Here is a 12,426-nt window from a genome sequence, read left to right on the forward strand (position 1 = left end):
CCCTGCAACTTCTGCTTCTATGACAGTCATAGGCTCTCTTTTACCAATTTCAAAGTTCCTTTATTCAGAAGTTCCCACACAAAGGGCTCCTGAGGTTTTGAGCAGGGCTCCTGAATAAGGACAAACTGGTTTATGCATTTCTCCAGAGAAGATAGGAACTAATCTTCCAACCATCTCCATACGAGCAGCAGGCAACTGAATCAGAGTCATTGCCAGGGTCCTGGATGCCTGGGGAGAGCTCCAACTGGAACTAACCCTCCATGTTCCAGAGAGCTAACCACACAACAACCAGCAAGTCCTCAAACACACACACACTTCTGTATCTTTCTCACATTCACAAAATTAACAGATAATTCCAATACTCTTCACACATCCATTTCTACCAACTATGGTCTTCTGTAAACCATTCCCAAATCTCACACTTAACACTTCTCCCTCCTAACAGTTTTGCTTTTTTCAAATATAACCTATTTGATGATTACATTACTTTGTGTTTCGGTGTTTAATTGGGTCTAGAGAAATATGAAAATATATAAAACCCCCAAAGCATAAAGTAAGCTATAGAAAAGCTACAGAACACTTCCACAGTTGAAATCAGTTAAGAGTAAAGAGGAGAAGTAGTAAAAGTTCATCAGCTGTAACGTAGTTAACAATTCCTCTTGATGAATGAGCCAGAATATAGCCAGCTTGCTCTCCTCTAGCAGGGCTGATTTTGTAGTGTTCACAGACGTTAAAAGTAATAAAAGCTGTCAGTAAATCAGGTTGATGAAAGTCTCTTCACAAAGAGATCAGATCTCTTGAGTGAGAGTGTACTTCTGATACATTTTCCTGAGCACAACTACACTTCAAAAAGCGTTCATTATTATCCTGACAATATTTTAAGTCCCCTTTATAGGTCCGAGGGTTAAGTAAGTTTCAAATTGATATACATGTACTTTGGAGATAAAGTGTTCTACTCACAGTTATACCATGGTATGAAACACAGAATCCTAAATAAGACCTATTCCCCAGCACTTATAAGTACTGTTCATGTAACTGAAAGATCTGGAGGAAAGAGACTTCTGATCAGGAAGTTAAGAACTGAGTATTATTCCTGGTTGCCATTTTCCTGACTATGGCTCTATTTTCATTGTGTCTATAAGAGGAGCGGGCAAACTTTTTGGCCCGAGGGCCACATCTGGGTGGGGAAATTGCATACAGGGCCATGAATGTAGGGCTAGGGCAGGGGGTTGAGGTGCAAGAAAGAGTGCAGGGTGTGGGAGGGGGTGTGGTGTACAAGAAGGGGCTCAGGGCAAGGAGTTGGGACGCAGGTGGTATGCGGAGTGTACAAAGGGGCTCAGGGCAGGGAGCTGGGACGCAGGTGGTATGCGGAGTGTACAAAGGGGCTCAGGGCAGGGACTTGGGGTGCAGGAGGGGTTCAGGGTGCAGGCTCCAGCCCGGCGCCACTTACCTGGAGCAGCTCCAGGGTGGCAGCGGCATGCAGTGGGGCTAGGACAGACTCCTTGCCTGTCTGCCTGCCCTAGCCCCACGCCGCTCCCAGAAGCGGCCAGCACCATGTCCCTGTGGGAGGGGGGAGCCCTCTGCCCTCACCTGTGGGTACCTCCCCTGAAGCTCCCATTGGCCACGGTTCCCCGTTCCCAGCCAATGGCAGCTGCGAGGTCCAGTGCCTTCAGGCAGGGGCAGCGCAGAAAGCCTTCTGTCTTCCCCCCACCCTCCCACAATCCCACAGGCCGGATCCGGTCCGCAGGCCGTAATTTGCCCACCCCTGCATCAGTATGAACTTGCTTAAGCATTCAGTCTTTGCTGGAAGAAGTAGTGGAATAATTATTTGAGGCATCTGATTTGTTTTCATAACTTACAAAGACACATTTTGAAATAAATGAATGAAGCAGGGGGGAACCTAAGTTGCTATCAGCAACAAATGAGGAAAAATTTGAAAATAATTCATATTGATCTGCTCTGTTCTTAGTCCAGGTGAAGAAATCAGATCCCAAAAGGAAAATACACTGAATAGTAATGAAGTACTGAAAAGTAAATAGGAGAAATAGCCAGGCAGCAATAGTCAGAGCCCTAAAAGTTTCAGCAGACAATTTAAAATGGATATTTTGGCTTATGCATGCCTTCAGAATCATGTTATTGTACATTGCTAATAATCTTCAATTACTCTCCCTCCATGAAATCTAAATTCAAATCAAATTTGTCTTGCTCCAATTTTACAGCAATTTATTGGGGGTAGTGATTGGGAGAAGACAACTTGTCCATATCCTACAACTCTGTGGCTCACACACACCAGCTTGTTGACTAATGTTAAATCGTGAACATGAAAGCCTAAACAGACTTTCCCTTCATTCTTTGATGGAACATTATATTTAAATAGAGCAGGACACCTGCTCCACATGTATGGGGATATATGAATGTTAATAAGTATGTTTATGAACATCAATGTTTTCTAGTATTATTTTATCTAATCTAGCTGGCATCTTCTCCCATTTCACCCAAATATTAATGATCTAGCCTTAGACTTCTCGTTTCCAACCTTTCCCTGTGAAATAAGTTACACCATCCTCCATCTTGGCTATCAACTGTTCCTGCTTAATTCACGGCCCTCACAATAACATTTGTTTGTCCCCTCCCAGGTATCTTCAACAATCTCAACTCTGAACAGTCCTTCTCTTTCCCACTGCAAGTCTACCATTCCCGGCAGTGTGTCTAGATCAGGGATCGGCAACCTTTCAGAAGTGGTGTGCCAAGTCTTCATTTATTCACTTTAATTTAAGGTTTTGCGTGCCACTAATACATTTTAACATTTTTAGAAGGTCTCTCTCTATAAGTCTATATTATATAACTAAACTATTGTCGTATGTAAAGTAAACAAGGTTTTCAAAATGTTTAAGAAGCTTCATTTAAAATTAAATTAAAATGCTGATCTTACACCGCCGGCGCGCTCAGCCCACTGCCGGCCTGAGGTTCCATTCACCTAGGCCGGCAGCGAGCTGAGTGGGGCCTGTGGCCGTGACCCCAGCTGGCAAGGGGCTGGCAGCCAAAACCCCAAACCGGCAGCGGGCTGAGCGAGACCGGCGACCGGGACTCCAGACCGGCAGTGGGCTGAGCAGCTCAGCCCGCTGCCGGTCTGGGGTTCCATCCGCCGGTTCCTGACAGCCAGGGTCCCAGCTGCCGGCCCCGCTCAGCCCACTGCCGGTCTGGAGTACCTACCTTCTCCCTGGTTTTAGCCCATCCTCTTCCTCTCTCTCTCTCTGCACTGAACTGAGGGTGGGAGTGTACTGAGCACAGGGTCTGGAGGTGAAGAAGCAGGCTGGGGATTGGGGTGCAGGGTCTGGCCAGGAGCTAGAATGAGGGAGGGGGCTCAGGGTTGAGGCAGGAGGTTTGGGTGTGGAGCTCTTACATGGGCAGCTTCCATTTGGTGTGAGGGGTGCAGGTGGAAATGTTTGGGGAGGGGTTGCAGGAGCTTCTGTTTGGTGCTCAGGGTGGGGATGTGGGGGTGCAAGAGTCAGGGCATTGGGGGGCTGGGTATGTGTGCGGGGTGCAGGAGTCAGAGCACAGGGCTGGGGTCATGGGGGGTGCAGGGGTCAGGGCAGGCGCCTGGGGTGTGGGGGGGTGCAGGGCTCAGGGCAGAAAGGTTATGGGGGGTTCAGGAGTCAGGGCAGGGAGTGTGGGCTGGAGTCGTGAGGATGCTCTCATATTCCTGGAGGGGATATGCCCTGATCCCACCCTCCTTCTCCAAGGCCCCATCCCCAACTCTCCTCCGGAGTAGCGAGCATGCTGCGGCTGTAGTTCCGGCTCCCCCTCCCTCTCCAGGACCATCAGCTGTTCGGCAGCAGGGAGGGAGAGGAGGAGGGGCAGGAACCCAGCACGCTGGGGGAAGAGGCAGGGGAGGAGGGAGCTTGGCTGCCGCTGGAGGCTGCCCTGCAGCAGCAGCTGGCAGGACCAAGCTTCTGCCCCCTACCCCTGCAGGAAAGAGCAGTGGGCGGAGAAGAGCAGGCTGGGCCGGGCAGGATTTTTAATGGCACGCTGCTGCTGCTGGGGTCCCGGCTGCCGGCCCCGCCCAGCCCGCTGCTGGCCTGGGCTCGGCAGTGGGCTGAGCAGGGCCAGCGGCCGGGACCCCGACCCCGGCAGGCAGCAGCGTGCCATTGAAAATCAGCTCACGTGCCATAGGTTGCCAAACCCTGGTCTAGATCAATCTTCTCTCCAACCCCCACTCCTTTCCCAATAAAGCATTCCCAGAGGTAGTGACGATTTTGGCACGCTTTCTGTACAGTTTACAAATTCTGGTTGATATTATCAAGTTCTTATGAAAATTTCTGCATTATTGAATATCGCTGCGTGTGTATGGATTCCACCTGGGGCTGACAGGACTCTCACATTTCAGCCAGAGCAGGAACAATACTCAGTTGTTAGACCTTTACAATCAGCTATTCAGTTGGAAACACCCGAGGACAATGGGCTAGCTCAAGCCTAGGAGAACCTGCATTCTCCACAAAGGGGCTGGTGTTTGGAGAGTGGAAAGTTAGAATCAGGTGTTAATAACAAGACATATAAACTTGAGGGACTCACAGGAACATTTCAGCAGGAGTGAGAAAAAGAGATGGACACGCTGAAAAAGGGGAGCAGGGGGCTCCATGACTGAGGAGACAAGCCATGTGCTGCAGCAGAAGGACCTTGGATAGCCCCAGAGGGGCTGACTCCAAACCAAAGAATGAAGGATAAAGAGGATAGGTACTATAAAAAAAGCTCTTTGAGATACTGCCAAATACAAACACAAGAAGGCATTAATGTGAACCAAGGAGGTACCAGGCACTAAAGGAATTCTAGTAGAATAACTCAAACTTGTTAATGGAAAACAAGTTATCCACAGGGAGCATAAGCAACACGTAATAGAATTATACAAAAAGAGATCAACTGCTAATTAAAAAGTGGCCAAAGATTTATATGGGCTTTATAGTGTCCCGTTCCAGACGTAGGGTGACCAGATAGGAAGTGTAAAAAATTGGGACAGAGGATGGGAGGTAATAGGAGCCTATATAAGAAAAAGCCCCCAAAAACGGGACTGTCTCTATAAAATCAGGATATCTGGTCTTCCTATCCAAAAGTTCTATCTTCCCATATGGATAATAGTGGGGACACTAGTTTATTTCTTAAATAGAAAGCAGAAATTTGTATCTTTGTTTCCAGTTACCCACCAGAAAGATCAGAGAAAAAAGTGTAACATATTTACAGTGTAATACAAAAAGTTTTAAGGTGTCAGACCTTGGTCTCACTCAGACTCAGGAATATCTGTAGGACAAAACATTTTTCCTACATTAATTTCTTCTTAAACAGGGTACCTATTTAAATTACTGTTATACTGTATGTGATGTTATAGGGAATAGGATTATGCTACAAAAAAGTTACAAAGGTTGGTATTGCCGAACTAATTTCCCAGAAAATTTCCCATCCAGTTTGGGCAGCTAGCATAAAATTAAAACAATACCATTAGGTGCAGTAGGTGGTGACCAGCTGCCAAAATATTTTGGCAAGTATTTCCGCAGCTCTAGAAGAACACTGTCACAACAGTCAGCAGCATAAACCTGAAACGAAAGAGGGGACATAATAACTTTAAATTATGCATTTTATATTTTTAAGAGCCAACAGCTACCTGTATTCTAGAATGTTTACAACCACTTTACATGTAAAAACCTACAAGAGATTATAAAGTACATATGAGAAATTCAAGATATTTGTAATCTTCCAACATGCAGAACATACATTGATTTTTACTATCCATGGAATAATGTATTAGCTAACTTGAACAAAAACAAATTAGTTAATCTCTTATCAAAATTTAAGTTGTAATTGTTGGTATTAAAAAGCCAGATAGTACAGACTGAGTTCATTCTTCTATCCTAAATCCTGGATTTTGAAGGATTACTATAGATTTTAGCCATTTTAAATTGTATCAAGCTTAGAATACAGATCCAGTTTGGATTCTTTTTTCCTCACTCCCCACCCCACAAAAAAAAAAAAATACCCCCAGTACATCCTTTGAATAAATTACACAGCCATAACACGCTATTCAGATACATCTGTTTTCCTCCGCTTTTGTTTTTTTCTTGAATTTGGCAAGAAACTGTTGGAAAAAATTGTTTGGGAATAGTAGCTGCTCTTTATTACATTTCTGAAGTATTAATTTCTCATTCATGTAAACTGGAATTTAGAGACTGTCCAATAACTACAGCCACTTTTAAATGGTGTTGTTGCTAGCAGGATTCTAAAAAACATTTCCCTGGCTAGCATGGAATGGAATTTTTTGTCAGAGAACGTAGCTGCAGGCAGCACTGCAGATAACTTAGAGCACAGTTTTACTAGCATGGGTTTTAGACAAAAAAAGCGTGTCCACACTAATAAAGGATACAGACCACTGTTAAACATCAAGTCTAACACTTGTAGACAGCAAGGCTCCAAAGCCGTTGCAGATGCGGGTCAATTCCTATCCACACTGTAGTAACTGTGCCGGAAGACCCCCCAGGCACAGTGTAGTAGTTACCTAGAAATACTAACATTTTCTTTCTGCAACAGACCATACTGCAATGTTTTAACTGCATTTCCAAACTGTTTATGTTGCAAAACTAACCCATATAGCCATGGCAGGAGATTTCCTTCTGATAATTGAATCTCCTCCTCAAAACTGAAGATGTTACATGGTAAACTGAACTAAATGATATCACAATGGCGTTAGGACAAAGGTGAACAAAAAAGTCTAGTTACAATTCCACAAACATCAAGACAAACCTCAATTGTGACCATTTATGTCAATTCAAGTACACTGGAGAATCAAGCAGCAGAATGTTAACGCTGGTCTAAGCATTTTTGTCGTAGGCTTCATTTTACCTTCAGTCTAACCTTGAGTTGAGCACTCACAAGTTAGTCATCTTGATTTAGCCTAATTTGATGCACCACTTTATATGTGTGTTCACAGGGCGCTGTGGGAAAAGTGTCTGTCCCTTCTGGGACTTGTGGGCAGAAATGATCTAGGCCCAGTAAATCCATTGCCTGCCAGGACACAAGCTGTTGTGCTTTTACCTGCTTGTGCTTTAAGATATGCAACCTGCTCATTCCAACAACTAGGACCAACAACTACTATTTTTTATGAAGGCAATGTTTCTTTGGCCTGCCTCTTTGAAAGCTGCCACTAAGAGACACCGGCAGACATTTAAAGAGTCGGTTTCCCCAGAGAAGGCAGTGGTGGTGCTGTTAAAAGCACACCAAGAAGAGATCAGCACCACACAGATATGGAGGCCTCAACTCAGCTGATGTTCTCTTTCACAGCAAACACACCATCACCCCACTCCCAGGACCAGAGCACAGAATGGTGGGACTATATATTGTGATGGAAACATACAATAATCAGCAGTAGGCCCAGAACGTTTGTATGAGGAAAGCAAGATCCCTGGAGATGTGGGGGGAAAAAAATTTGCCTGGGGCCTGGAGCACTAAAACACTCAGACAAGAGAAGCAATAATGGTCCAGAAGCATGTTGCTACTGAACTATAGAACCCAGCAACTCCATACCGATCTATTGTAATAATTTTGGGATTGGCAAATCCATATTCAGCACAGTGGTCACAGAAATCTGAAAGCAACTATTGCTCTACAGCAACATAGGGAGGTTATTCAGAAATAACCGTGGGGTTTGAACAGATGGCATTCCCAAACTGTGCAAGTGCTATTGATGGCACGTCTATATTTATCATATGCCCGCCAACTTAAGCAAGTACATTAAACAGGAAGGGCTACTACTTCGTCATTCTGAAGGACTACTATGTCAGAGTCATGGACACCTACATAGGATACACATGGTAGAGTACACAAGATGAGGGTGTTCTGGAGGTCTGGTCTGTTTCAGTGAAGGTAAGTGGATTCTGACCAAGTGACAGTGGGATGTCCATGTCCATTCTCATTTCAGCCAACCCTGCCTACCCTCTGATGCCCTGGGTGATGAAGACTTATGATTTCCACTGCCCTGGCAAGAGAGAGTACAAATACACACCAAGCAGGTAAAGAATGGTGGCAGAATGTGCTTTTGACTGCAAGGAAGATGGTGCTACTTACAGACTCATTTGGACTGTAGTATATATAATGCCAAACATGGCACAGACACACATATGCTTCACAATACAAGGGGGAATATCTGGGGGCAGAATGGATTGAAGACACCCATGATTTGGAGTCTGCTTACAGACAGCCATCTCGTGCACCTCTTGAGGCTGGCACAGGGTCCATTACAACAGCAGCCACGTGGGATGCCTTGTGCACCCCCATTTGCGCTGTGTGGGAAGTATACCCATGCTGATGCCAGAATGTGGGCCAGGGGAGTGAAACGAAATGTGGTCTTACAATATTTTTGTATGAAATAAACCTGGTGGACCTGTTATTTCTCTTTATTTATCCACTGCAACTCCAGAATTCAGTATGTGACTAAGCAAAGCTTTATTAAAGATCAGCATATTTAGGCTTCCAGATCCCATGACAAAGTTGAAAGGATGTACAAAATGAAAAAAACAAGTGCAAAACAGCAACAGTGACATGCAAGAGTGTAACAGTGCAACACACTCCAAACATCAGACATCAAAATAAACTGAAAATGTTGTGCCATGTTATATGAAAGGAACTGCACATCAGGATGTGTTCACTTCATCCATATTCAAACTGAAACAGAGTGCAGCAGATAACTGCTGACTGGCTTCGCCCACAGCGAGAGTTGTCCATAGGTTGGAGGTCATAGTACAATGGAGACAAAATTATGGGATTGGCCATGGGTAAACAGATGATTTGGGCAGGACAGCTTTGAGCTGAATGACTCATGATCCTCAAACGTCTCAATCACATCCCTCTGAAATGCCATGTCTCACTTCCTTATCTCCTGATCATAAAGAAAATACTCCACCAGCATTTCCCTTTCAGCTCAGAATTGCTTCTCTCTTTGCTCTTCGGCCTTCCCTAGGTCCTCCTGCCAGCACCCAAGCTGTTCCATACTGTTGTTCTGATCACCTGGTGAACTCCTTATGCAACTCCAGCTGCATATTCTCCTTGCAGATACCCTGAGTTGGTAAAAAAGCAAGACAAGCTCACTCGTGGTTTGCTCTACCTCTCAAGGCATGATGGCTGCCTCACACTATGGTGTCACTGAGGGTGTTAATGATTGAGCACATTAACAAGAAAACCCCTAATTTACGAGTGAAATCACTAATGAAGACAAAGGGCTTGTCTACACTGTGCAGCAGTGTGCGCCAGAGGGGTGTAATTTGTAAAGCACCCTAACGTGTTGCACTTTAACTGCCCAGGGTAGACCTCGAACTAGGTACTTTTTAATGTTAACATATGCACTTTGCCACACCATGCGAACAAGTCTTTAAATGGGGTTCTACTGTGAAAAACAAAATTCCTACATAACAGCATTGGGAGGTTTCATGTTTGTTGACTTAGTGACTTCCAAAACAAATCTGTTCAGTTTACGAGTAACGAGACTGCTTTCCTCATTGTCAACCTGGATCTGGGTTCTCTTAGCTCACATTGATGGTAAATATTCTACAAATCAAACTGAGTCGACAATTCTGTTGACACGTGAACCAGAAAAAAAATAAAAAAATAGTTCAGTTACCAGTCCTGCTTTGGTTTTATGGTACTAATAAAGATTTATTTTAGGCAATAAAATAAGCAGATATGATTCTGAACAGACACGGGAATAGCATGCTGAATTAAAAGATGCCATTTCTACAATTTTTAAGATCAGAATCATAGTTTGATTTACTTTTATGATAGTAATATTAGTGTCCATGGACTTGGGAAGGTACCAAAAATACACTTCTGTAGATTTAGAACACTAATGCAGTACGATATCCCAACTTCAAGATCAAATAAAAAACAGGGCTTAATCGCTCTAAGAATAAAGAAGGTTTCTTAAATAGTCTACTATCTTATGAAGAAGAGCAGATGTATAACAGCTGTGTTTTAAAATGGAAAAAATATCTTACTGTCATGCTAAAGGATGAGTTACTGCTTCAACACCAATGTAATGGTGTGACAGGTTGGATCACAGAAACCCACCTGGGAGCTGCCAACAGATGTGCCAAGACTACTTCTATCCCTGCTTTCCCTGCCAGCTCAGGACTCCAGCACCCTGTCTTGCTGAGCCAGACACTCCCGTCTGCTCCAACAAAGACCCAGGGTCTGAATTACTTGCCCCAAAGCTGCACGTTTACCTGAAAGCAGCTAACAGAAGTGTACTTGTTTTTAACATCCAGATGCCCAACTCCCAATGGAGTCTAAACCCAAATAAATCTGTTTTACACTGCATAAAGCTTATACAGGGTAAACTCAAATTGTTCGCCCTCTATAACACGGATCGAGAGATATGCATAGTTGTTTGCTCCCCCCCAGGTATTAACACATACTCTGAGTTAATTAATAAGTAAAAAGTGATTTTATTAAATACAGAAAGTAGGATTTAAGTTGTTCCAAGAAGTAACAGACAGAACAAAGTAAGTCACCAAGCAAAATAAAATAAAATGTTCAACTCTATGTCTAATCAACTGGGCAGACATCCCTCTCTCCCCGTGTAGAATCCAGTCACAAAAATGGAGATTCGGAATCACATGGGCAAGTCACATGCCCATGCATGACTCAGGACTTGCAGGTAGCAGCTATTACCCGCATGCTACTTTGAACATCCTCAGGTAGACTTCTTATGTGGAGTCTTCCAAGCTCTTTTGACTGTTAAGTGCTTCCTGGTTGAGCACTTAACTTGCACATTCCTTTCCCAAGAAGTGACCAAACGTTCTAACTAAGGCTACTTAGAAATCAAGCAAGTATATGGCCAATGTTCATAACTTTGAACACACAAATGGTACCTGCATACAACTAGGATGAACATAACCAGTAGATCATAACCTTTACATAGATGTGTTACATGGCATATGTAGCAAAACCCTATTCCAGTTATCACACATACATTTGTAAGTACCCCCCATAAAGCCTTATGGGGTACACTGTCACAAATGGAATTAAGAGCATTATGTTAATCAGCCTCCTACAAAGTTGTCTTGATCCCAAAAGCAATAGAGATTTTTTTCTTAAACCTAGACTAATTTCACTTACGATATCCAGATCACTTATTTTTCTTTAAATACAGATCTCAGTATCAGTTTTCATGATAACTTTTTTTTGGCGGGTGGAGGGGAGAACTATGTCAGCTAAGAACATGTATTTGGTTCATAATGGAGGAAGATCTGGGAAAGCCACTCAATTAAGCAGTAACTGCAAAAAATTGTTCAGGAAGCATTGCACATTCTCATGCATAAAAGAGAGCAATGCCTGTTCATAATAAAGAGCCCAGTAGTAATAATCAGCAGCTAATGGACATCTTCTCCTTTGATTGCATGCACTCCAGTAAGCACACTATAATCAGACACAAAGTCCAGAATGCTGAATATGAACTGAATAGGGGATCTTGCATATTAATGTGAAATTGCATTGTCTACTTTGTTTTAAGACAGCCATGGACACGCAACTAAATTTCACAAGTACAGGAGTCAACAAATTCAGTTATGATACCTACAACAATGGTAACTTGAACAGGAGTACTTGTGGCATCTTAGAGACTAACAAATTTATTTGAGCATAAGCTTTCGTGGGTACAGTCCACTTCATTGGATGCATAGAATGGAACACATAGTAAGGAGATATATATATACACACACACACAGAGAACATGAAAAGGTGAGAGTTGCCCTACCAACTCTAAGAGGCTAATTAATTAAAGATGAGCTATTATCAGCAGGAGAGGAAAAAAAACTTTTGTAGTGATAATCAAGATAGCCCATTTCAGACAGTTTGACAAGAAGGTTTGAGGATACTTAACAATGTGTGTAATTCAATGTGTGTAATGGCTCAGCCTAAATTGATGGTATCTAGTTTGCATATTAATTTAAGTTCAGCAGTTTCTCATAGGAGTCTGTTGAAGCTTTTCTGTTGCAAAATTGCCACCTTTAAGTCTGTTACTGAGTGACCAGAGAGGTTGAAGTGTTCTCCTACTGGTTTTTGAAGGTTATGATTCCTGATGTCAGATTTGTGTCCATTTATTCTTTTGCATAGAGACTGTCCGGTTTGGCCAATGTACATGGCAGAGGGGCATTGCTGGCACAGGATGGCATATATCACATTGGCAGATGTGCAGGTGAACAAGCCCCTGATGGTGTGGCTGATGTGATTAGGTCCTATGATGATGTCACTTGAATAGATATGTGGACAGAGTTGGCATCGGGCTTTGTTGCAAGGATAGGCTCCTGGGTTAGTGTTTTTTTTTTTCTCTGTGGTGTGTGGTTGCTGGTGAGTATTTGCTTCAGGTTGGGGGGCTGTCTGTAAGTGAGGACA

General features: G+C 43.5%; 1 protein-coding gene across 1 annotated transcript in view; it reads right to left on the reverse strand.

The window, feature by feature from the left end:
- The window catches only part of IPMK (inositol polyphosphate multikinase), a 79,539-nt gene that overhangs the window by 21,405 nt on the left and 45,708 nt on the right, over positions 1-12,426 (reverse strand). Inside the window, exon 4 of the mRNA XM_039547683.1 lies at positions 5,489-5,585. Coding sequence (XP_039403617.1) covers positions 5,489-5,585 — 97 coding nt within the window. The remainder of the gene's footprint in view (positions 1-5,488; positions 5,586-12,426) is intronic.

The sequence above is a fragment of the Mauremys reevesii genome, linkage group 7 (assembly GCF_016161935.1).
Source record: "Mauremys reevesii isolate NIE-2019 linkage group 7, ASM1616193v1, whole genome shotgun sequence".
NCBI classification, from domain to species: domain Eukaryota; kingdom Metazoa; phylum Chordata; order Testudines; family Geoemydidae; genus Mauremys; species Mauremys reevesii.